This window comes from Balaenoptera physalus (genome assembly GCF_965194825.1).
Source record: "Balaenoptera physalus genome assembly, chromosome: 4".
Lineage (NCBI taxonomy): Eukaryota > Metazoa > Chordata > Mammalia > Artiodactyla > Balaenopteridae > Balaenoptera > Balaenoptera physalus.
The window spans coordinates 37,196,255-37,222,645 of NC_138891.1; the positions used below are offsets into that span (position 1 = coordinate 37,196,255).

Sequence of the window (26,391 nt, forward strand, 5' to 3'; positions counted from 1 at the left end):
TAAGAACTCTCTCCAAGAAAATTAAAAATTACATATCCAGAGTTTTGCGAGTAGTACAGGGGTTTCAAGGCTCCACTGACAACTGTTTAGGATAAAAACCCTTGTCATAAAAGGATGAAATCAAACAATAGGTTTAGATTTCAAAGGTTTAATTTTTTTTTTTTTTTTGGGCCGTGCCGCGCGGCTTACAGGATATTAGTTCCCCAACCAGGGATTGAACCCGGGCCCTCCGCAGTGAAAGTGCAGAGTCCTAACCACTGGACCCCAGGAAATTCTCTCAAAGGTTTAATATTTTTAAAAATAGAGAATTTGGGACTTCCCTGCCGGTCCACTGGTTAAGACTTTGAGCTCCCACTGTAGGGGAGCGCCCTACAGCTCCCACTATAGTTCCCACTGTCCCTGGTCGGGGAACTAAGATCCCACATGCTGTGCTGCATGGCCAAAAAAATAAATTAAAAAAAATTTTTTAATAAAAATTAAAAATAGAGAAATCTATTTTAGGTGTTGAACAAATTTTTTATGATTGATCAGGCAAAATTAAAATATTTACAAAGGAGTACCGTGCAGCTTGCGGGATCTTCCCCAACCAGGGATTGAAACCAGGCGACCACTGTGAAAGCCCAGAATCCTAACCACTAAGACACCAGGGAAGTCCAAGGAGGGAGTTTTCAGTTTTAGTCTCAGCTAATCTTAGTTAATCTTATAAGAGCTTTTCAAACTAATCTTTTGATTTAAACGGGTTGCAACCAACGTGCAAATGGAAATACTGATATAAACAGATGTATATATATATATGTATTTATAAACGTATATATGTATTTATATTCAATATTAGCCAGTAAATAAATAATTCATTAACTGGAGGAGTTAATGTTCATACTTGAGGGTACAGTTTATCAGGATCTCTCAGTAAGGAAAAACACAAAAATAGGCAGTATTTTCTAGCAGATTTACAATAAACAGATCCTCACATTCAGGTAGATCATTTATAAGATGCCATCAGTGATCAGTGTATGCAACATTGATATTAACAAGTCATTTTTTGGCAAACCTTACAAGCATGTATCCAAATAACCAAATGACTACAATTCAAAGCAAGTGTTCATTTCTAGAGCAAGTGCAATTAATAGAATGGCTTTCACCTTACAGTTAAGGCTTAAAATACATTTTAAAACTTCAAGTCATCAATGATTTATAAACTTAAAGTACGTTTGAAAGTATGTATAATTTGTAATAATATGGGGAAAAGATAAAGGTAATTATGGCAACGTGAGCTTCTTAATCCAGAAGTTAAAAATCAAAATACATTTCACATATGAGAGTTAGTGGGTTTTCTTTATTCAAGTAAACATTTTGATTATAATACATGACAAAGGACAACACACGTGACAAAGTACTGTAGTCTATGGTTTGGTATGTCTCTAGGACGATTTTCCAGGTGATTCTTCAGGATCTGACAGCGATGCCCGACACAGGGTTTCCAATGGCAATGCACGAGTTCTAGAAGCCACTGCCGCTATCTTTCTTCAGATGCTGAGTGCCATTTTCTCCCACCCATTTTATCCTCCATTACTTATAAAAACCCCACTCTAAAATTCAACCTATGTTATAAAATTAACAAAATCAAACATTAGTATGTATTTTCCCACAAAGATAATAATTATTAAATAAGAGTCAACTGATATGGGGACACATGTATAACTGATTCACTTTGTTATAAAGCAGAAACTAACACACCATTGTAAAGCAATTATACTCTACTAAAGATGTTAAAAAAAAAAGTCAACTTAATATCTCTTTTTCTCTAACTTTTGAAGGCTTTATGTAATCTCTAAAGAGTCCGAGTACCATACAACACAAAATATGCAAAGAACCTTATTACCAGGTACACATAATATGTTGGAAATTGCTAAAGTACTCAAAAGCTTAATTCTCCTGGGATAGCAACTCTCCACTAGAAACTATAGTTTACAAACAGAAGGTTGTGTTTTAATAATAGGAAACATAGTACCTGATTCTGTATAATTGTGAGAGCTTTTCTCATTAGGACAGTGCTTAATTAAGAAATCTTTTTCCAACACATAATTTGTCAAAGGCACAAAATGTCTTTGTCTCTCTTTTCAAAACAGTTTCTAAAATTACACTATTATTCATTTAAATTTTTCTTAATCAGTAAGTTTTACTGTTTTTCTCTCAATAATAAAAAGAAAACTACTTGAAGAAAAACGTTTAATTTTTATTTTCAAAACTTTGCCATGAACATACATACAACATTAAATTTGAACCACTTGTGAGCTGTCCATGTGCCATGAAGCACTTATGACAAAAAACCATATGTAAGCTTTAGGGTAAAATTAACAAGGAATCAAAATATCTTCCAAAAGGGGGGAAGGGGGAGGGGAACCAATAAATTAAAGGTCATAGCTTTCATTTTATAAAAAATAGTTCGAATAATCTTCCTATAAATCTTTAATGCTTACAAAAGCAGGAAATACATTTAAAATAGTCTTTTTAACACAGATTCATTAGCACAATGTGGTTATGGTCAGAAAAATTAAAACTAAAATGATATTTCAGTAGTTTATATTCTCTTCTCAAGAAATTCCAGATAAAATTTAACCAATTTGCAATTCAAAATAAGATTGAACTGCCAACAAGGCCAAACTAGTTGTAGTTAGTACCTGAATATCAAGCTCTGTTCCATTTAATATATTTTACCAAACATTTTAATATAGCTCAATGATAGGTACTGATAACAATACTTGACTGCATGGTTACCGCCCATGACTACTGCATTGCAGCTTAAAACATGCTTTGGTCAGTAAATTAAAAAGACATAAATCAAATAACAAGATCAGAAAAGTTGTTTTAGTACCAATTTCCTGACCTTAAGTAAACTTTAAATACATTGACAAGGCAAGGAAAAGTATATTTAAATATACAGAGAGGTCCCTATATTTTTAACCATTTGGCATTTTATATTAATAATTTCCTGTTTAAAATAATATTTTATACTCCTGTACACTGATTATCGTAACTCTCTGAGTTAAAACTAAACTAGAGTTACCTTTCTAGAATGTCCAGTAGTGAATGCATTACTTGCTCCTTTTGCACTTCCATGAAGATGGTCCTTCATCCTGTAACTTTTTAAGTTTTGGACCAAGAAAGAACCACCAACCAAATCCAATAAAAACACAAATAATGGACTCCACATAATAACCGTCCAGTGCTGTAACACATGAGCCACCGAGTTTTTTGCAAAGCTGTAAAAATAAAATAATCATATCAATAAATACTCCACAATTTCAAAATGTAAGTATTCAGCAATTTACATGTTTCTACTTTGTGATTTAAAGGATTAATCAAAATATACTTTTGTTAAAATATTTCATTCACTCCAAGTGACAAAACAAGTTAATGTATCTTAATCTCTCTAATGCTACTAATGGTATTAAAAACAATTTTCAGCTCTTGCTGTAAACAATATTCATTTTCAAGATACAGCTTTTCATATTTGGAAATGTGAGGAAATTTCCAAGGAATTTACTCTAGAAGTGGGTTGTTACTTTGAAATAATTTATCAACAAACTACTAACCATTCAGTTTTACCTCCATTTGTTATATGAATAGCCAATGGAATTTTCCTTCTTCTATCATTATATACCTTAGCTATTAATCATGCATTTATTAAATGCCTAGTGTATAAGGACAATGGTACACAAGGTGAAGGAGAGAGAGACTGCTCCTCCCTTGCTGAGAAGCAACTTCAAGTGAGCTTCACTTACTGATGTGAGTGTGTTTATACCCTCAGTTATGATGGGAAAGAAAAAACTATTAGAAACTATGGGCAGATACGATTTTAAAAAGATGTAGTACTCCTAGAGGCAAAAACGAGGAAATTAATATCTTAATATTACCTTAACATTATCTAAAATTGCAACATACTTACCTCAACAGCATCATGTGTTCGGCAATTCTGGTTTGATGCTCCTACACACTCTTTCACTGTGAGGGGATCTACCAGCCAAAGAGCTACTGTAGAAGGCCAGTTTCCTCCCAGGTTGGACACAGTATTTAAAAGGGTCATATATGTTCCGCCAATAAGTGGATCACTAACCTTCGCATTGAAAGCCATTATGGAAACATACATGCTATACAATGTAACCTACAGGGAAAATGTAAAACATCTTCAGTACAATTAAACTTTAAAAAGCTATGGTCTAAATTAAGAACATTGAAAGCATAAACTGGAAAATTAATTTTCATGACCCTTATTAAACTCAATCAACAAACATTTATTGAGCACCTACTACAAGCCAGGCTTTACGTCTGGTCATGGCAATACAAAGATGAATAAGACACAGTCCCTCTGTGCCCTTGAAGAATTTATTCTAAGCTGGGAAAATAGGGAATAAATAATTATGATGAAATGTGGTAAGTACTGAAAAAAGAAGTATACACAGTGTGCTATCATGGCCTAAATATATGGGAGATTAATTTCATCACAAGTAGTCAAGGAAGGCTCAGCTGAGAATGACAGATGAGGTAGTAATGAAGGATCCATATAGTAATAAGCAAAACACTATATTTATACTATACCTAAATATATCATATGTGTGTATAGTATATATGTATTATACACAGAAGCACTCAAATATTCAAAGGGAATATGAATATATAATTATATGTATATAATTTTCTTATATATAATTCAAAATTTATGTGACAAACTGAAGAGAAAAATCTCCTTGAGAGGCAAAAAGTGCTTAAGAGGCAAGAATTAACCCTTCATTTAGGAACATGAAAACAACCCATGTTTCTAAAATAGAATTCCTTTGAATACTGTTCCATGGGATGTTCATAGAAAAAGGAGTTCCAAAGTCAAATAAGACTGAGAAACACTAAGTTATACAAAATTAGACTGTAGGCCTCCTGAAAGCCTTTAGAATATAAACTCCTTAAGGGCAGGGATTCTGGCATGATTTAGTCACGCTTTTATTTAAGTACTTACAATGGTTCCTGGCATGGAATAGGTGTATTCACTTAATATTTGCTAAAGGAATGATTAAGATGCTACATAAAGAGGGGTTATGTCAGGTATCATTTCTCAAATTTACTTGGCCTTGTAATTTTTTTACCACAAAGCATCTGGTTTTCTGAGTTTTAATGACTACACTTTGAAAAATTCTCTAATGAAATCCAAAGCCAAACAAATGATTTTTGGACAACTACATCATATTTTTCTTTACTTACTCAAGAAGTGAAGCATTACTAAGCTAAACTACTTCTTTTAACTTCAATTTGGCACCTAGCATTAACTATGTGCAAAACAGAAAAAAAATTATATTTGACACCTTAGCCTCAAGTTTTTACATACAGCTAGTCAGACATGATCCACTACAGAATTCTCCTAAATGATATAAATGTATGCAAAAAATTATTGAGGTTACCTGGTAGCCATATTTTTAGGTTTCATTTAAAAACAGTGAGGAGTTGGTAAATATAATTTTCAAAGAGTTTAAACTAGGTACTATAGAAAAATCCAAAGTGAATCTGAAACACACATTAGCAATAACTGCAACTGAGTCCCAAAGGTTACTACTGGGCATCTGCCATTTATTTGAACCATTTATTCCCAGGGAAAGAAAAACCCATTCTGCAACAGCAGCTTGGGTGAGACTATGGAAAAGTGGAGATCAGTTCTTTTGTGGATTACAAACACATTTAATAAAGAAAAAAAAGCAGATTAACACGCAGCTTCTAAAACCACAAAGAGTAAGTCATAATTTTTAATACAGGGAATTCCCTGGTGGTCCAGTGGTTAAGACTCCATGCTTTTCTGCCAAGGGCCCGGGTTCAATCGCAGGTCAGGGAGGGAAGAAAGGAAGGCAAGGAAGGAAAGGAAGGAAAGAGAGAGAGAGAGAGAAAGAGAGAGAGAGAGAGAGAGAGAGATAGAAAGAGAGAGAGAGAGATAGAAAGAAAGAGAGAGAGAGAAATGAAAGAAAGAAAAGAAAGAAAGAAAGAAAGAAAGAAAGAAAGAAAGAAAGAAAGAAAGAAAGAAAGAAAGAAAGAAAGAAAGAAAGAAAAAGAAAGAAAGAAAGAAAATTTAATACAGAATCTAAACCAAAAACCTGGGACCTATAATCTAGAAGCTGTCATTATTTCTCAATACTTTCAGAAAAAAGAAAATATAGGGACTAGAAGAAGGAAAGAATCCAAATCTAGGGATGAACTGAGGGATACTTAGCAAGGGTAGAATTCCTAACTAACTTTGGAATAAATCCTGAAATGTAACAAATATTTGTAGAATGAACAAAAGAAAAAAAAAAATGAAGTGAATGAAGAAGAAACTCTCTTTCCACGAATAAAACTCATTAAAATAAAACCCCCAAAATAAAAATATTTTTTTAAAAAATCCACAAGGTTTAAAGTTCACTGTCAAATAATTTCTTCAGAAACAGATTCGTGCTTAAATCTTAAAATTTATTATCATTATTTTAAGGCAATTGTAGAAGAACTTCTTCTTTATTTTACATAAGACAGTTTATTCCCTGGGAAAAACCATGGCAAGCTTACCTGATGTAACGCATAACTGAGCAGCACTATAATATAGTAATATATAGGGAATCCCCCTTGATGTTCTACTTTAGGAGTCCACCAGACCAGTAGAGCATATTCTAATCCAAGCAATAATCTATAGAAAAAGAAAGAAAGGTGGAGCTGACTTCCATTTTAGGTTAAAAAACAGAAACAAAAACAGAAATCTGTGTGCCTACCATATGAAAGAAGCCTGTATCTAAAACCTGTTAGGAAGTTAAAAAGAGATAAAAGTGCATATAAATGATACTGAAGTTAAAAATGTTTTTCAAGCCTTTTTCCATATACACACTATACACAGATATTAGTGATACTGATGACTGCTCCTCATTTAACCTCTCTTATTTAGTAAGGTTTCATTTCATTTTTACCTGTAGGGCATGGCTTTGTAAAATATGTTTAGTGGCTGGGGACCTGCAGTATATTTGCTGATAATCAGAGGCAATATTATTTGCAAAGGAACCATTGGAACTGCCAATAAGGCTAAATGTTCTTTGGGTACTCCCTCTTCTACCAATTTCAGTCCTGTTACTGCATCTGCTGCTGAAAAACCAATCTGCAATATAAAAACAAAAAAATATTTTAATTTGTGACTTATGAAATATTTTCCTCCAAGCATATGTAAGTAATTTAAGAACCTCAGTCTCATTATTGACCCATGCCAGTTACAAGTAAGTATCATATTATTATATCTGGTACAACAATCAAGTTACGCAGGCACACTTTGCCCTTATGGTCTACTAACAATATGAAGTAAAAACAAGTGAAAATTCAGCACTCTTAGGAATTGTAATTTTAATTACAACTACATTTCCATTTCAAAAAGTTCTATATCTTACAATAAACAATGTCCAAGTCCAAACCTACTGATTTGTATATTTTAAGTTTAAAAGAAAAGCCTTTGATTCCAAATAAATCTGGTTAAAATGAAGCATCATTGCCACAAACCATACACATTTTTGATGATTTCTGACTGACAACAAAATTTCCAAAAAGTCATCTAGCTTTTCAAAATTAATTCTGAGAAAACATTGTATCTAAGAGGTTGAGTTAAATGAGGGGCAAGGAAAGGTATAGTTAGATTAATTCTCAAAAACAACAAAAACAAATAAGAATGCTAAAAGTAATGGGTAAAAGCTTGAGGTGAAATAAGATATTTAGATAGCCTCAAAGTATTTCCCCACAAATTAGTTTTTAATTACAAAAGGAAAAATAGTAACTTTGCAATGGATTAACGAGGTAATCAAGGTTAACAACAATAATTAATGGATAAAGGGACATGATATGGCTCCTGATATAATTCCCTGAAGATGTCACAGTATTATTTCTGTGATATTTCTGACATATATACACAGCACGAACCTAAACATGAAGAAACACTAGACAAACATAAATGGAAGGCCATTCTACAGAATAACTGGTCTGTCTTCTTTAAAAGTGTCCAGGTCACCACACACTACTAAGTATAAGGTAGATAACCAACAAGAACCTATTATATAGCACAGGGAACTCTACTCAATATTCCACTCTACCTATATGAGAAAAGAATCTAAAAAAGAATAAATATATTGTATATGTATAACTGAATCACTCTGCTGTACACTTGAAACAAAACATTGTACATCAACTATATGCCAATAAAATAAAATAATAAAAATTTTTTTAAAAAGTGTCCAGGTCATGAAGGACAAAGAAAGGCTCATACTAAATAAATGCAATGTGTGATCCTGAACTGGATCCCTGACCAGGAAAAAATAAAGTTATAAAGGCTGCTCTGGGGACAACTGGTGAAATCTGGATATGCACTGTGATTAGAAAATAGTACTACATCAATTTAAATTTCCTGACTTTTTATTAAGTTGTGGCTTTGTAAGAGAAAGTCCTTGTTTTTAGGAGATACATACTTAAGGTATTTATGGATAAAGGGACACGATACGTACAAACTACTCCCAAATACTTCATAAGAAATATGTAAAATAGCACAATTTACAGAATAAAGAAAGTGGAGCTAAATGTTAACAATCACAGAATTTTGATAAACATATATGGACATTCTTTCAACTATACAAGTAAATTTTCAGTAAGTGTGAAAATATACAAATAAAAAAATTTTTTTTAATGATAAATATTACTTTGAATACTTTTAAATACTTTAACTTCTCGGAATGGAGCCAAAGCGCAAATTTCACATAAAAAGTTAAAGGTCAGAGATATTTCATTTAAGTCCAGAAAAGAATTTCACTTATACTTAACACATTCTCTTTGTAAACATTAGATATACAAACTGACTTCAACATTTACTCTGTCTTAAAAGTGGTACAGGAGATATTTGTAATACACATATCTAACAAAAAAACTCATATCCAGGATATATAAAAAATAAAAATTCTACAAATTTAGAAAGAAGGGTAACTCTGGATATTCAAATGGTCAATAATCATACGAGAAGATGCTCAACTTCTTTAGTCATCAGGGAAATGCAAATTATAACTATAATGAGATGCCACTACACACCCACCAGAAAGGCTAAAATTGAAAAGACAATACATGTTGTTTCAAGGCTGCGTAGTGATTAGAACTCCCTTATAGTGCTGGTGGTAGAGAAAATTGGAACAATCACTTTGGAAAACTGTTTGGCAGTATATACTATGCTTTTCTTAATGACCAGCAATTCTACTCCCAGGTATTTACCCATCAGAAATGTTCACCTATGTTCCCCAAAAGTAATTTACACGAAAGTTCATAGAAGCACTATTAATAATAGTCCAAAAGTAGAAATAACCTAAATATTTGTTGATAGAATGGATAAATTGTGGCATATTCATACAATGGAATATTATAAGCAATGAGATGAACAAACTATTGCTATAAATAACAATATGGATAAATTATACAAATATGATGTTGAGTGAAAGAGTACAAGAGCTAGACATAAGAATACATACTGGATATTCCATTTATATAAAACTCAAAAGCAGGGAAAACTAATCTATGGTGTTAAAACTTAGGAGAGATGTTATTTTTGGTGAGGTTTACTCCACAGGGGGAACATGGGATTCTAGACTCTGTATTTGAAGCAACTCCGTATACATTGCTGGTGACAGTATAATTTATTATTAAAATCTTTTAAAAACCAATTTAACAATCATATTCACTGATCCATTAATTGCTCATTTAAGAATCTATTGGAAGGAAATATTCAGAACACCAAAGAGTTACACACAAAAATATTCACTAGTGCATTTTTATAATTAAAACACATGGCAAATTAAATATACAACAATAGAAAAATGAGTACATTATGGCATATTTATATACTGTGACAATTTATAGCTATTAAAAAGTATATTATAAAATATTATTTAATGATACAAGAATATGGAACAAGAAGACAATAACAAAATAAAAAATTATACACAGTATGATCCAATTCCACTTTTGAAGTATTTGTGTGTATATAAATATATTAATATTAATTCTTAATTATAATTAATGTATTAATTATGTATGTCAAGTTTATGTACACACATGTGCATGCACACACATACATACATAGGAGAAAAAAGGAGGCTGGAGGGAAATACACCAAAAATGTTACCAATGGTTATCTCTAAATGATATAATTAGATAATACTATTATCTTCCTTGAACCTTTTAGCATTTTCTAAAGTTGAACCTTAAGTTTAAACCTTCCTAACATTTCCTTAAAATTTAACTCTCTTTATCCTTAGAGAGGAGGAAAAACTCAGTACTTCAAAACAATGAGGCTGTAATTTTTACTTTAGGGTTATCAAAAGATAGCTGTGAAAGTGTTTATGTAGGTAGGTTTAAATATAATATGAAAATCCTATAACTGATTTTATATTTTAGGATATTAATTCCAATACTAGCAATAGTTCACTATAACAAAATATACTTACCTTTCTTCTAACATAATCTCTTTAAAATGTTTTAGAACTATAAAATTAAGACATCTTAATACAGAAAACACAGAATTCTTAAAGTCACCAAAACCCCCCTTTATTTGATAGTATATTTCCTTCTAACGTTTTAAAATAATTCAATTGATTTTTAAATGGACTTCTAATACTCATACATTTCCAAATCTTTGTAAATTACATTCTAAGTAAATAATTTTAACACCTTTGACATTAAGTATATACTCATTCTAACAGTAGAGAGCTATTATTTTTTAAGGTATTCATTTCCATTCCAAGCATTAATATCATTCATTTAAAAACTCACATTTATTAGAAGTACTTCAAATTGGCATAATTTTTTTCAAGATCTTAAGACATTTAGCTTACTTTGAAGTTATGGTCGATTTGCTATCATCACACCTTTTAAAACACATTTAATAAACAAAGTATACTAGTTTTTATTGTTAAATTCTAAAATTAGTGGAAAGGGACTTATGAAAAGGCAACAGAAGTATGCCATGATATTGGTAATTTTAACAGAATGGGGAATTTGCTTTATAAATCTCTTACCTTTGCAGTTAGAATCAGAAGGCAAAATGTCAGAACTGCAGGCATTTTTATAATTGCAAAAAGCAGCTTGTAAGTATCTGTGATCCCTTGGGTTTCTTCTTTTCCTACTGATACTTCTTTGTGTTCTTTTTTCAGAAGGGCAACTAAAGTCGTTGTTATCAAAAATACAGTTCCCCAGAAGAAAAGGAAGTCTGAAATTTAAAATGTTTTAAATCTATAATTAACCTTTGAAATAACATATCTTCATTGATACTAAATTAATTCTGTACACAACTTTTCCTCAACTAAAATCTGTTAAAAAAAAAAACAAACACATAGGGCTTGTCACGTTCAAGGCACCAGATGAGGCACAGCAGATGAATAAGACAGTCCTGTCTCTGTTAAACATAATTACATAGACCCAGAATAGACAGTGATACTTAACAAGGAAAAAGGAAAGGGTTTAGTGGGTTGAATGAAATAAAAGTTACCAAACTGTGACACCTGCTGTGTTATTTTATTCAAGGAAACTGCTTAAGGGCAGGAGATGATTTTCATATCCCGTAAGATCCATCAGTCATACTTCTTAAGCACTTAAACCATTTCAGCTCTTTATTAAATTTCGACAACTTAAGCAACAAACAGATGATCATTTACATTAGATTTTCTGCCTTTTGTTTTTAAACTGTTTTTAATCTGTTTAAGAATAACCCTCTCTTTCAATACTATGATACATAAGTAATTTTCTCATACTTGTAGATGCACAAAAAAGACACATGAAGAGTACTATTTGGGTTGTTTCAGTGAAAGATGGCTGGGCCATTAGCCCTTATTGCAAACAAATTAAGCGGAGGGAGTGAATAATGTCCTGGAAGATTCTGCATAACAGCTAAAAATAATAGTAATAATAGAGGCACCATTTCTTGAGTGCATACCATGTGCCATAAATGTGCTAAGCATCTTACATATATCATTTCCTTTACTACAATAATACAACAGGGGAAGTTATACTAGCCCCAATCTTCAGATGAAGAAACAGGCTGAGAGGTTACATTGCCTGATGTTACATTTTAAGTCAGTGCCTCATACAACTGATTTCAAAAACCTGTGTCTCCTTAACCACCCTAAGAAATGCATCTTATTTTGTCTCTATAAAACTTTCTCCAATACCTGTATTTTATGCTACATGTAACGGAGTTGAACCTTTTTATTATTTAGTAATTCCTATAATATGTTCCTATACTTTTCATTTTCAAGACTATTACTCTATTGTTTCATGGCATTTCTAGAAATATATCTCCATGAGATATGTACTTTGTTTCATATTGAAAAGTATAAAATTTACCTTTAAATTCCTGTGTGTGTATCCTATGGTTATCCGCATGTATTATTTTTCATTATTCTAATAAAATTTATTTTAAAAAACCCAAAACTTAGTGGATAACCCTCAGTTTCTTCATCTGTAAAATAAGAGCTCCCTAGAAAATCCCAGATGTTTTCTAGCCCTAACACTCTAAAATCATATTCAGTTTTAAATGTGTTTGCTTTTTATTTTATTGCTCATGCAGCATAACTGACTGTTCATGAAGCCTAGTCACCTTTTTCCAAAAAAAAGTCGACCATTCTTGAGTCAGGGTTTCCCTCTGTATTCAGTCTTGCTCGGCTGCTGTGCTGGGTCACTACGGCTTAACTCTCACTTATGATGGAGGCAGAGAGCGTCATTCATTTAGATCAACTTCCCTCATGCATAGACCAAATTCACCTTAGTATTTAAATGTTCCTTTCTTATAAGTTATTTCATTTGATTTTTGTAGTAAACACGTGAGACAAGCAAAGTAGGCATTATTACTATGCAGAGACAAGGAAAAGCTCAGAATATTTCAACCTTTGCCAAAGGTCAAATTATTAACAGGCAGAACTTTAACCTAAATCTTCTGAATTTGAGATTCATACTCCTTCCATTATTTCACAGTGCCTATATAAAGACTTTTTAAAATTAATGTTGAATTAAGAATCTATTAGAATTGGCTAATTGTGTAGTCTCCACAAGCCTAACCAAAAACAAGGCTCTGCTATTCAAATTTTGCAAATTAAAGAAGCTAAACTGCTTCAAACACATACCGAAATGTGTATTCTGAGGTGAATTCTTTTCTCCATAATGTGAAATTTATACAGATGGTCCCCGACTTATGAAGGCCTCACTTGAGATTTTTCAACTTTATGATGGTGTGAAAGCGATACGCATTCAGTAGAAACTGTACTTCGAATTTTGAATTTTGGTCTTTTCCCAGGCTAGCGATACTCAGTATGATCCTCTGTCATGATGCTGGGCAGCACCAGAAAGCCACAGCTTTCAGTACAGTATTCAATAAATTACATGATATTCAACACTTTACTATAAAATAGGCCTTGTGTTCGATAATTTTGCCTCACTGTGAGCTAATATAAGTGTTCTGAGCATGTTTAAGGTAGGCAAGGTTAAGCTATGATGTTTGGTATGTTAGCTGTATTAAACGCATTTTTGACTGATGATATTTTCAACTTATGCTGGATTTATCAGGACATAACCCCATGAAGAGTCGAGGAGGATCTGAAATTAATTTCAGATATCAGAAGAGAAACAGGAAACATTCCTAAATGCAAAGGTTTCCATTTTAAAATGCACTAATAAATACAAATCTTATGATTAAAGTTCATTAAAATAACATGATAACATAATTTCCAGTTTATGTTAATATAGTGTTTTGGACTCTGATTCAAAAGGAACGAACAACAATTTAAGATTATTCTTATAAGTGAGGCTAATGTTCACTATTTTTACATTCTTAATTTCATCTGTGAAATGTGACAAATAATGACTTGTTTACAGAATTTCATCTACAATATTACTCTCATTGAGGAAGTTTTTGTTCATTATTTGGTTTAAACTGGCTCTTTAAGAAATCCTGAAAAACACTTTCACTGTCACCAGAAATTTCAATTAATGGTCTCTATAAAAATGTTAAGGGGTTTCCCTGGTGGCACAGTGGTTAAGAATCCGCCTGCCAATGCAGGGGACACGGGTTCGAGCCCTGGTCCAGGAAGATACCACATGCCGTGGAGCAACTAAGCCCAAGCGCCACAACTACTGAGCCTGCGCTCTAGAGCCTGCGCTCTAGAGCCTGCGAGCCACAACGACTGAGCCCACGTGCCACAACTACTGAAGCCCGGGGGCCTAGAGCCCGTGCTCCACAATGAGAGAAGCCACCACAATGAGAAGCCTGTGCACCGGGACAAAGAGTAGCCCCCGCTCGACATAACTAGAGAAAGCCTGTGCGCAGCAACGAAGACCCAACACAGCCAAAAATAAATAAATAAAAATAATAAATTTTTAAAAAATGTTAAGTGAAAATTAAAAGTTTTCAGTTATATACTACTTTCAGCAAAGAAATTTTTTAATTTGCTTAGTATACATTCCCAATTTTTTTTTTTTTTTGGCTGTGCCACAAGGATTGCAGGATCTTAGCTCCCCGACCGACCAGGGATTAAACCCGTGCCCCCTGCAGTGGAAGCGTGGAGTCCTAACCACTGGACCGCCAGGGAATTCCCTATTCTCCCAATTTTAATGAACAAAATCTTCATCTGAATTTAAACTCCTTGATACCAGTACCAAGGGAAATAAGATTAAGAACAAGTTAAACAGGTCTCAGTATTGTTTGCAGATAAGATTATTTCTAATTTCTTTGTGCTTTGAGGGTAAGATAACAGTACACAAGAAAGAAGAAAGGAGTGACAATAGGTCATTCAGAGCCCTCATTCAAAGGCTTTCCATTGCTCACAGAGACTGAAGAATGAAGTAATAGCTCAGAAAGAGAGGCTTAGCCACTGCCAGAAAATATATTAAGATTTATGAATGCAATTACCATAAATACTATTATTAGACTATTGGCTATTGTTTATTAATACTGTTTGGATCCTACAGAACATCCATAGTCTGATATACCAACCACTGTAAAGATATTATTAGCAAGAATAATCTAAATATTTCATTACTAACATTTTGGTTGATTCTGATTTATATATTTTATCTGCAAAAGCATTGTGACGTATATATGTATGATCAAGATGTCAGAGCTGATGTTCAAGTTTCTTAAACATGATTTTGTGCAAAGACCTGTAAGACAAGTTAAATATTCTGAAGTGGCTACTAGATCTTACCTAATGCTCCAATGCGTGCAAAAATTAAGAGCATGTAACAATGCACCAGTAATCAAAAAGGATATAATAGCCAGCACCTGAGCTCCTATTATGCCAAAGCAAAACACAGGACAGGGCAATAACCCTCAAACTCACTCTCCAAGACAAGCATTATTATTCCTGTTTTATACTCAGTGAAAGAGAATCACAAACCAGGAAGTGCCAGAGGTGGGATTCAAACTCAGATCTGACTCTAAAACAAGAATGTTCTTCATTATACTACCCAGATGCTCAGAAACACCTACTGCAAGTAGGCTCTCTTCCTACTAAACAGATACACCTGACAAAAAGGTACTTATTGCAGCTCCAATCATGAAGTCTGGAGCATAGACACTTGAGAATACTTCTTTGAACTGGTGACTTGTATTCCCCCCTCCCCACCTCCATCTCCCCATATGGTGGTATGCCATAGTGTATGCAAACCAAACATGGTCCATCTTCATAAACAGTTCATTAACTCAATAACTTAGAAACATTTTCATGAAAAACATATATTATAGAGAAGGCAAAATTTCCATGAATTTTAAAGATAAAACATTAGATTTCAAAAAAATTTCAAGGGGCTTCCCTGGTGGCGCAGTGGCTGAGAATCTGCCTGCTAATGCAGGGGACACGGGTTCGAGCCCTGGTCTGGGAAGATCCCACATGCCGCGGAGCAACTAGGCCCGTGAGCCACAACTACTGAGCCTGCGCATCTGGAGCCTGTGCTTCGCAACAAGAGAGGCCGCGATAGTGAGAGGCCCGCGCACCGTGATGAAGAGTGGCCCCCACCTGTCACAACTAGAGAAAGCCGTTGCACAGAAACGAAGACTCAACACAGCCAAAAATAAATAAATATAAAAAAAAAAAATTTCAAGCTTTCAAGACTTTGGACCAGGCCCCCAGACCCTTCGTGGTATAGGTTCATTCTCTTCCACCATCAGAAGAGGTAGAAAAATTAAGAAGCACTGTCTGATACAACCATCCTTGGCTCAGACCAGGTTCTCTCTCTAACTCTCACACTATGGAAATGAACTTTAGTCCTTCAGAAGTCGCAGGAAAACAAACTTTCAGTTTCTGTTCTAAATAACCGTCAGGCCTTCCTTTCATCTTGCTTTCAGTACAGCTTTCTCTACTTCACAAGTTAGAGCATGAAGAGAATTTAGACACCTATCGTCAGTCCACTGCTCTCACTTTCACAATGGAAGAAACTGAAATAGAAATACTATGTATCTGGCCCTGGGTCTCCAGCTAAGTCTCAGCAAGAAACAGAATTTTCTTCTATGTCACAAGTCTCTCCCTTTTAAGCATTTGCTCGAAATATCTATGCTGAGGAGCACTCGCAGAAAATTCTGTTTTGATTATAATACAATATAGTCATATCTTATTTGGGGATTAGATTTTTGAAAGACAGCATGCAATGCAAAAACTGACTAAATACAAAGCTAATTTTGAAAGCTTCCTAAGTGTTTAGTTTTCCTAACCCCTTAGGAAGGTGCCATGTTTAGATCACATACTTTTTCATTAACTCCAACAATGTCAGGTTCTCCTCTGGGGTAGAAGAAACAGTTTCTTCAATCAAGCACTAGATTAAGCAGCTGTCTGACTATCAAGATCCCTGTTGTCCCAAAACACTAGACTTAAACTCAGCCCAGGATGCAAGACTGAAGCTGAGAGGCCAACAGGTTCAATGCTCCCACCTCATGCTAAATCTGGGGCCTGTATCACTGAATAGATGGAAATGAATCACTCTTTCCATTTTTTAAAATATGTTCAGGCCAAGCACAAAATCCATTTTAATTAAACATGTATGATATTATCTCTACTCTGATGCTATGATAGAAGGTTCTTGCATTCAGCTTTTGTAAAACCTACATCCTGACACCCCTAAATCACTTTTTGTAAGCTGAAAGCTGAATTCAGACTTTTATAAAACAGTTGACCGTGAGCATTCCAAACTATCACATGAAGATGCAGGGTTCATCAGAATAGCTAAAATGAAAAATAATGGTAACATGAAATGCTGGCAAGGATGCAGAGAAACTGGATCACTCACATATTGCTTGTGGGAAGATAAAATGACATAGCCACTCTAGAAAAAAATTGGGCAGTCCCTTTCAAAAGTAAAAATGCACTTAACATAAATGAGCATTTGTACTCTTGGGCATTTATCTGAAAGAAATGAAGACTTACTTTCACATAGCAATAGCCAAAAACTGGAAACTACTCAAATTGCCTTCAGTGGATGAGTGGTAAAATATACTGTGGTATGTCTAACAAATGGAATATTTCTCAGCAGTAAGACTGAACAAATCACTGATCCATGCAACAACTTGGATGAACCTCAAAGAAATTATTCTGAGTGAAAAGAGCCAACCTCCAAAGCATACAGACTGCATGATTTCACTTATCTAACATCTCTGAAATAACATAATTATAAAGATGGAAAACAGATTAGTGGCTGCCAGGGATTAGGGATGGAGAAGTGGAAATGGGTATAGCTGTAAAGAGGCAACACAAGAGTCTTGTGGTGATGGTACAGTTGAGTATTTTGATAGTGGTGGTGGAGGTTATATAAAGCTACACATGTGATAAAATTACATAGAGCTATACACACACACACATAAATGAATATATGTATAACTAGTGAAATCTAAATAAGCTCTATGGATTGTACCAATGTCAATTTCTTGGTTTTGATATTGTACTATGGTTATGTAAGATTTTAACAATGGATGCTAGGGGAAGGGTGCATGGAACTTCTGTAAACATTTCTCTGCAACCTCCCGTGAATCCATAATTATTTTTAAATAAAGTTTTTAAAAACTAATGGGAAGGGCTTCCCTGGTGGCGCAGTGGTTGAGAATCTGTCTGCCAACGCAGGGGACACGGGTTCGAGCCCTGGTCTGGGAAGATCCCACATGCCGCGGAGCAACTAGGCCCGTGAGCCACAACTACTGAGCCTGCGCGTCTGGAGCCTGTGCTCCGCAACAAGAGAGGCCGCGATAGTGAGAGGCCCGTGCATCGCGATGAAGAGTGGCCCCCGCTTGCCGCAACTAGAGAAAGCCCTCGCACAGAAACGAAGACCCAACACAGCCAAAAATAAATAATAAATAAATAATAGATAAATTAAAAAGAAAAAAAAAGACTCAACACTTCCACTTCAGGGGGCACGGGTTTGATCCCTGGTTTAAAAAAAAATAAATAAAAGAAAGAAAAGCAAAGAAAAAAAAAATTGTCCATGCATATTCTTTAAAAAAAAAAAAAAAAAACTAATGGGAAATTTAAGAATGCAAAAGTTCTACGGCTGTGCTAGGAATAAGAAATGTAGGTCTCAAATACAAGACAATATAAAATATCTAAAAAGAAAGAAATCTTTAGGTGTTTTGAAATCATGTATTCTGTAGCCTTAACTGATGATGATTGGACTTCAGCTATCATGTGTTCAAAAGTAAAGGGAAGGGACTTCCCTGGTGGCACAGTGGTTAAGAATCAGCCTGCCAATGCAGGGGACATGGTTCAATCCCTGGTCTGGGAAGATTCCCACGGGCCGCAGGGCAACTAAGCCCATGTGCCACAACGACTAAAGCTGTGCTCTAGAACCCGCGAGCCACAACTACTGAGCCCACATGCCACGATTGCTGAAGCCAGCGCGCCTAGAGCCCATGCTCCGCAACAAAAGAAGCCACCGCAATGAGAAGCCCACACACCGCAATGAGTAGCCCCCACATGCAGCAATGAAGACCCAATGCAGCCAAAAATAAATAAATAAATAAATAAAAGTAAAGGGAAAAAAATTAAATTAAAAAAAATTTTCTTAGATAACAGCAAACCAAGAAATAGAAATTCTGTAACGGAACCAACATCTTGCTTTTTGCATATGCACCCCATCCTTAATAAATGTTTCAGCATGCACACTCACATATAAAATACATACTTGTATTGACACATACACACTACTATATATAAAATAGATAACTAATAAGAACCTACTGTATAGTACAGGGAACTCTACTCAATACTCTGTCATGGCCTATGTGGGAAAAGAATCTAAAAAAGAGTGGATATGTGTTTAACAGATTCACTTTGCTGTACACCTAAAACTAACACAACATTGTAAATCGACTATACCCCAATAAAAATTAAAAACAAAAATATGTATTTGTGACCTCCTATACTAAGATATATATATATATACATTTTAAGATAAAAACCCCACATTAAAAAATATGAAATAATAAAAAGAATGAAAAGGACATGTATAAAATGCAACATTTATCCAAAATTGTATTTAAAAGAACAGGTGAAATCAGGGGTTTTATATTTTTCATTTTTTAAAAAAATTAATATTTATTTATTTTTGGATGCATTGCGTCTTCATTGCTGTGTGAGGGCTTTCTCTAATTGCGGCGAGCAGGGGCTACTCTTCGTTGCAGTGCGCAGGCTTCTCATTGCAGTGGCTTCTCCTGTTGCAGAGCATGGGCTCTAGGTGCCCGGCTCAGTAGCTGTGGCTCGCAGGCTCAGTAGTTGTGGCGCACGGACTTAATTGCTCCACGGCATGTGGGATCTTCCCGGACCAGGACTTGAACCCATGTCCCTGCATTGGCAGGCGGATTCTTAACTGCTGTGCCACCAGAAAAGTCCCTATTTTTCATTTTTCATTTTCTAGGAGAACATCTTGTATTAGGTAAGTCTATTTTGCTTTCTCCAATTAAATTATAGTTTTCAGGAACACTATAAATGAAAGTAGGAGACTGCTTGTAATTAGTGAGGTTCTGACTGTTTTGTTGATAAATTTACATAGTAAAGGCTAATTCAATTGGCCTCCAAATAAATTTCAATAAAATTAGAAGTGAAATTCAGAGTAAGACATATGCCAAATAAAATCAAATACTTTTTTGGTTTACAGTGTATTTTGTAAATTGGCTTTTATGCACCCCATCCACAAAAGCTATTCTACAGTTCTTTACTGGACAAGGAAAGCATACAGTACCATTTCTCCTTTGCTTTGTTTTAAAAAGAAAAAAGGCTTTAAACCTTCTTTCTGGGGTATGGTCTCCAGTTTTTAATATTTAATCTCTCCTGAATCTAGCAGCCCCAGTATTCCTAGCTATCTCACTTTACTACTAGGGCCCCAACATTTGAAAAGAAGCTCACTTCTTCCTTTGTCTATACTGAGATGTGAGATCCACCAGATTTATGAACTTGTTCCATTCAAGGCAAAAATAGAGTGAAACTCAAGGACTGTATATCATACACTGTGTACGACATTTACCCAGGGATTAACTTGTAAGGTAATGGATTCCTTTTTAAAATTTTTATAAATCTTAAGTAATTATACAGTAAAACAATTTTTTGGTGTACAGTTCTATGAATTTTAACACATGCATAAATTCAAATCACTATCACCATAATCAAGATACAGAACAGTTTCAACACCCCCAAAACTCCTTCATGCTATTTATTTATAGTAACCTTCTCACCCACAACCCCTAGCAACTACTGATCTGTTTTCTATCTCTATAGTTTTATCTTTTGAGAGTATAAGGGAACGTTTCAAGCCTAGATTTAGATGCTAAAGAATGTATTACAGCCTATATAAGAATAACTGATCTAGAAATGGGTCAGTTAGTTCTGCCCAAATTCTAAATAGTATTTCTAGTCACGTAAAATATATTAATGAGTACTGCTTCAGAAAGCAAGACAAAGAAATTTGTCACTAAGTCAGAATTAATAGTCCTGCTCTCTTCCTAATTCAAAGCATGAATATCATGAGTCTCCCTGGTGGTCTAGTGGTCGGAATTCAGCACTCTCTCTCTCAAAGCATAAATGTCTTAAAAATAATGTTTTTACTATTATTATCATCAGTTTGATTACCTTCATACTTAGAGCATCTGTTTTTTCAAAGCAGCATTTCATTTTTCTCTGACTTACTCCTATATGTGCAGGCCTATCTATAGATAAACAGATTCATAGCTCTAATATGTTTGGCCCTCTTCTCCACTATCAGACTATCCTGCTCCCTGTCTCAAAACCCAAATATACTGCTCCCATACCAATCACTTCTATTCATTATTGTTACCACTGCTTCTAATTTTTTTCCCCCTTTTTTTGGCCATGCCATGCGTGTTATATGGGATCTTAGTTCCCTGACCAGGGATCGAACCTGCGCTCCTGCAGTGGAAGCACGAAGTCTTAACCCCTGGACCACCAGGGAAGTCTCTACCACTACTTCTAGAGGAGCAGGCCTCGACTACCAGTTCTCAGGCTGCATCTGGCCTAAGGACATATTTTATGATTCTAGCAAATGTTTTTAAAATGAGGAAATAAAAAGGGAATTTCCAGCTTCTCCTGAATACTATATTATATATACTCCTGATATTATATCTAGCAATCCTGGGATCCTACTGCCACAAGACAACAATTTATTGGAGATGAAGCTACCTGCCTTTAAAAGGGCATGAGTTTTTCAGGTCACCACTGTCCCCTCCAATACCTACAGTCCTGCACCAACTCATCATTTTGGTTTGCAAACCTGCACTATAGACTATAAATTCCTTGCAAGCAGAGAATGTCCAGGTTTTATTCATCAAATTGTAACACCTATCACATGACCAGTACCAAACAGGCATTCAATGCTGAGTAAATGAATGACATGGGTCACTTCAAAATCAAAATAACAACACAACAACAAGAAACCCTTAGTCTGTCACTTCTGGGCATCCGGCATTCTGGCAGCATGTTGATGTGTTTTAGACATCAGCAGTCTGAGTGCTGATTTCTCTTATAGAAAAGCCCAATCAGCACATATTATATTCAGGTTTTGAGGCTTTTTTTTTTTTTGAAGTTTTTCCTAGTTTCCTACCAACTGGCGGCAAAACACCAAATAAGGAGTCAGGAAACCTAAGCTGTAGGTATATCTATCTCTACCTCTAACTAGCCAGTTGGAATTTCCTGATCAGTTTCCTCATCAATAACAATGAGGAACTGAAATATATGATCTTTTCAAGGCACAAAACTTTATGTTCTAATCTCTGTTTTCTACTGGGTTATTCTCACATTGCTTGAAGCTTAAAAGGTTATCTCTTTTTGCTGCTAAAGATCCTTGAAAACCAAGGGGGCAGGAGCAAAAAAAGGCTACCTCTGAGTTAAGGACTGTTCTGTATCCCTTAAGGTACCAAAAAGCCAATCTCAGCATAATCAAGGTTTTCTTTCTAAGGGATTGTATTTTCATCCTCTCCTTCCTGTTCTAAATTTACTATTTAGATTGCTGCTTTCTAGATGGCAAAAACTGTTCTTTCTCAATATAGTCTATCTCTATGTATCTGTAACTCAAAACAAGGTGCTAATCACAGAACGTATTTCAGAATTTTAAAAAATAATTATGCCTCTTTTTAATTTCCTCATTTTGTAAACATCTGCCTCAGTGTTTGCCTCTTCTTTTATTACCTAAGCAACTGTATTTCCTTCATGATTCTTTCTGTGCTCTCTAAATTCCTCAAAGCCACTGGTTACTCTTAGTTATACTAAGTTCCAAAAAAAAAAACCTATAAATGTGATACGTACAGTCATACAAAGGAGAATGAAAATGCAGGACTCCTCAACTCTTAACTTATTAAAAAGTAAGCTATTTTTACAATTTCCTGGAGAACAAAGTTCAAATTCCAGAACAAACAGCTATTCAAAATAATAAATCAGTGTAAATAAAAATCCAGTGCCACAATTTTGATCTTCCCATAGGGGAACAGTTAATGGCATTCTCTGGAATGATATTTTATTAATCACTCTTATCACACTTACGAGAAAGCTCTAATTTACTTAGTAATTTAGTTTCCATAGTCTCTTCAATCTTGATTTCTTTACTGAGACTTCCCCATGTTAAGTAACACATCATCCTATTAGCCCTTTTTGGTGACATGAACAGTCCCGGTAAAAAAGGAAAAGCAAGACACATAAAAAAGCAACGATGCATTCATTAAGTATTTGTAAGCAGAGAATTATCCATATAGCAGGAGTGGGACCCCAGAACACTCAGAGACAAATCTGTTTAGGTGCAAAGCAGTATCTCTCAACCATTTTTGGCCGTAAACCAACTGAGGAAAAGTATAACTATTATTTCATCAGTAGTAGTGGCTCACTAGCAGTTTGAGGAGGTAGAAAGGGGGTCACTTATAGGGTGGAGGGGTGTGGAGGGGGTGTATATGATTTCAGTAATACAGTTGGGAATCCCTTCCTCCCTTCCCTGAATATTATGATATAGCCCTTAAACTTCCCTCACCACACACCTTGCCCTGACATTTACCCTATTGGGAACCCCCTAGTGCTAGGAAGATGAGAGAAAGTTTAGCTGTTTAAACTTCAAGAGACAGTCACGTAAACTGATCACTACCAGAATGAAGAATTCTATTATATTCCCAATGTTGGTCATTCCTGATATTGGTAATTTTACTGTTTCTCAGTTGTTAGGAAAGTTAAAAAACAAAACAAAACAAAACAAAAAACCTCAAAACGTTACAGGGCCTTCTGTTGTGCTCATGCAGAAAGAGGGGGAAATCTGTAGAATTTACACCCTATTTCCTACGGGATAAACTTTAAACTCTTACAGCAACTAAGGAACTTGGTCGGGCTTCCCTGGTGGCGCAGTGGTTGAGAATCTGCCTGCCAATGCAGGGGACACGGGTTCGAGCCCTGATCTGGGAAGATCCCACATGCCGCGGAGTAACTGGGCCCGTGAGCCACAGCTACTGAGCCTGCGCGTCTGGAGCCCGTGCTCCGCAACAAGAGAGGCCGCGACGGTGAGAGGCCCGCGCGCCGCGGTGAAGAGTGGCCCCCACTTGCCGCAAATAGAGAAAGCCCTCGCACAGAAACGAAGACCCAACACAGCCATAAATAAATAAATAAATAAAAATTAAAAAAAAAAAAAAGAATTTGGTCAACAACCTTTAATTTGGTCACAACCTTTCTTTCAGCACCATTTTCCAAAATCAGGCCCCACAATGACTGCTTCAGGCACTTTGAACATTGTATGTACTGTCTTGTATCTTCCTGTACTTTGCTGCTTCAGTGCATTTTCACCTGGTGTTTTGTGCATTCTGGAACTCCACTTACCCACTTCATGAAATCTTGTAATTCAACAACAGCAAATGCCAAGCCTGACTCTCACAAGTTGTTCTTGTGGGCGGGAATTGGCTTTAATCATATGAGGCCCTTTGAACCCTGTCACTTAGCCTGCTCATTAATGTTTGAATGAATTAACCCTGTTCCATTCACCAGAAGGCTAGATGAGGGCTCTTGGTATAAGGGTAGGGGTAGAAATGGACCAGGAAACATGGAGCTAGAAATCTCAGTCTAACAAAAAATGAAAGGAAAATTCTGAAATAAGGCTGGGCTCATGTCGTCACACTAGCCAGTCTTCTAAAAAATGTGCATCTGAGTATTATTAGGCAAGTACCAAGGTATCCCTAGACTCAGAGTTTTGTTTGCTATGACACAACAACGTTTACTGCATGGGTTGCCTTTCCCTGCTCACTTCAGAATACTGATCAATTATGATTGCTCTAATGTAATCATTCTGGCTGAAGCTCATTTTAGTAGAACAGAAAACTTACCTCGGATTATCTCCCATAAAATGATTTCCAGTACATTAAATAATGGTTCCTTCTAACACGACACACACTGTCGAAAGGATTCATAAACGTACAATAAACCTAACAGCATAATAAATTAAATACACTACCTGAAAGAGTAACGATTCCCCTGGGTTGAGGTTGAAACCGCAAGTATTTGTTACAAAAGTCGGCAGATTCAAGGGCCAAAAACAAAACATTGCCCAAAAAGTAACCGGCTGTTTGGCCCACTGAATTGCAAGTAGAAGCGTAACCCACGTTTTCCCGGGATAACATAGTTAACGCCCAACCATCCACAGCGATGTCCTGAGTAGCTGCCAGGAATTCAAACAAAAAGAATGTCACTGTGAGAGCAACCACATCGGGGGTTCTGCCATCTGTATTTCCGAGCAAATGGTCCACTTGAGTAGAGAGATATATCATGAAGAGTCCCAGTATATACTGTGTAGGGACAAGCCAAGATTTGCGACGACCGAAGTTCCTAAAGTAAACCGCATCAACCAAAGGGGCCCAGAGCAATTTGAGACTGAAGGGCCAAAAGACAAAACTGAAGAAAGCTTGATCTGTATAGCTAACATTTTTGCTCTGTAAAATGAGTGGGATGCTTCCCGCCAGGCCCAGTGGAATGCCCTGAAGCACGTAAAGAAAGAGCAACAGCAAAATGCTGCTTAATTCCGCCCGGCAGCTCCGTGGGGGTTTTGAGAAGTCACTAGCGCCGATATCCCGCAGAAGAGCTTCTTTGTCCCCTTCCCCGCCAACCAAGTCCGGATAATTATCCCAGGCGCCCGGCGGCAGAGGACCGCTCTTCATATCTAGAGAGTGGTTAAAAGTCCCTGGCCGTCGTTGCCGACTGCTGTCCTTGTGGGAGATGGTGGGTGACATATCAGAGACGATGCAGAGCCCCGTCTGTAGGAGGCCAGGGCTTAGCGTCTTGGATCCGTCTAGTCCCAGGTCCAAGGCTGTCGCTCTGGACCAGGGTCTCGATGGCTCAGGGAGGGGGACACGGCGCGGGTTGATAAGGGCACTTCTTACAGTGGCCCGGAGTGCTGAAGCCGGGAGCCAGTCCCCCGGCGGGAGGCCCTGGCGATGCCCAGGTAGATGCCCCTTGGAGCGGCGTCAAGGAGCCTGAAGGAGCCCCCCGGGCAGCCACACCGGGGTCTGGGCTGGAGGAGGGGGCCGTGGTGCTGCGATGGAAACGGGCCCCTAGCTGCGGCGAGACCAAACAGCCAGTCCGCCGACCCACCGCCTGCCCTAGCCGCCACCAATGCGGCAGCCGGTACTTTCTCCACGGGACTCCAGAGATACCAGATAACTTCCTGTCTCGCGCTTCAGGAAGTGGTCCTAGTCTCAAATGAGTCCTCAGCCCGCCTCCAAAGCAAGCCAATCTGGAAACGCTCTCCTGGCCAAGTTCGGAAACAACGCTCGGTAGGAACCCGCAGCCCCAGCGGCTGGGACCTCATGGGAGGATTAATGCGGCCGCACCG

The 26,391-nt window shown here is 36.2% G+C and overlaps 1 protein-coding gene across 3 annotated transcripts; it reads right to left on the bottom strand.

The window, feature by feature from the left end:
* Positions 1–1,316: 1,316 nt before the first annotated feature.
* Positions 1,317–26,223, bottom strand: SLC33A1 (solute carrier family 33 member 1). 3 transcript variants are annotated; one of them, XM_082459571.1, is made up of 7 exons: positions 25,018–26,215; positions 11,088–11,278; positions 6,969–7,153; positions 6,577–6,694; positions 3,950–4,165; positions 3,068–3,263; positions 1,317–1,601 (listed from the first exon to the last, which is right to left on the bottom strand). In XM_082459571.1, the coding sequence occupies exons 1-6, from the start codon at positions 25,787–25,789 to the stop codon at positions 3,096–3,098; spliced, it is 1,650 nt and encodes a 549-aa protein (XP_082315697.1). In that variant the 5' UTR covers positions 25,790–26,215; the 3' UTR covers positions 1,317–1,601; positions 3,068–3,095. The 3 variants fall into 3 exon arrangements, with proteins under 3 accessions (XP_082315697.1, XP_082315696.1, XP_082315698.1); XM_082459570.1 differs by having other exon boundaries at positions 1,317–3,263; positions 25,018–26,223; XM_082459572.1 differs by lacking the exons at positions 6,577–6,694; positions 11,088–11,278 and having other exon boundaries at positions 1,317–3,263; positions 25,018–26,218.
* Positions 26,224–26,391: the final 168 nt, after the last annotated feature.

Excerpts from the sequence above, each read along its gene's own strand:
- SLC33A1 (XM_082459570.1), bottom strand. The coding sequence starts at position 25,789 with ATGTCACCCACCATCTCCCACAAGGACAGCAGTCGGCAACGACGGCCA. Across the intron at positions 4,166-6,576 it reads TCAGTTATGCGTTACATCAG|GTTACATTGTATAGCATGTA; the intron begins GTAAGCTTGCCA and ends TTTTCCCTGTAG. Across the intron at positions 3,264-3,949 it reads GAACACATGATGCTGTTGAG|CTTTGCAAAAAACTCGGTGG; the intron begins GTAAGTATGTTG and ends TTATTTTTACAG.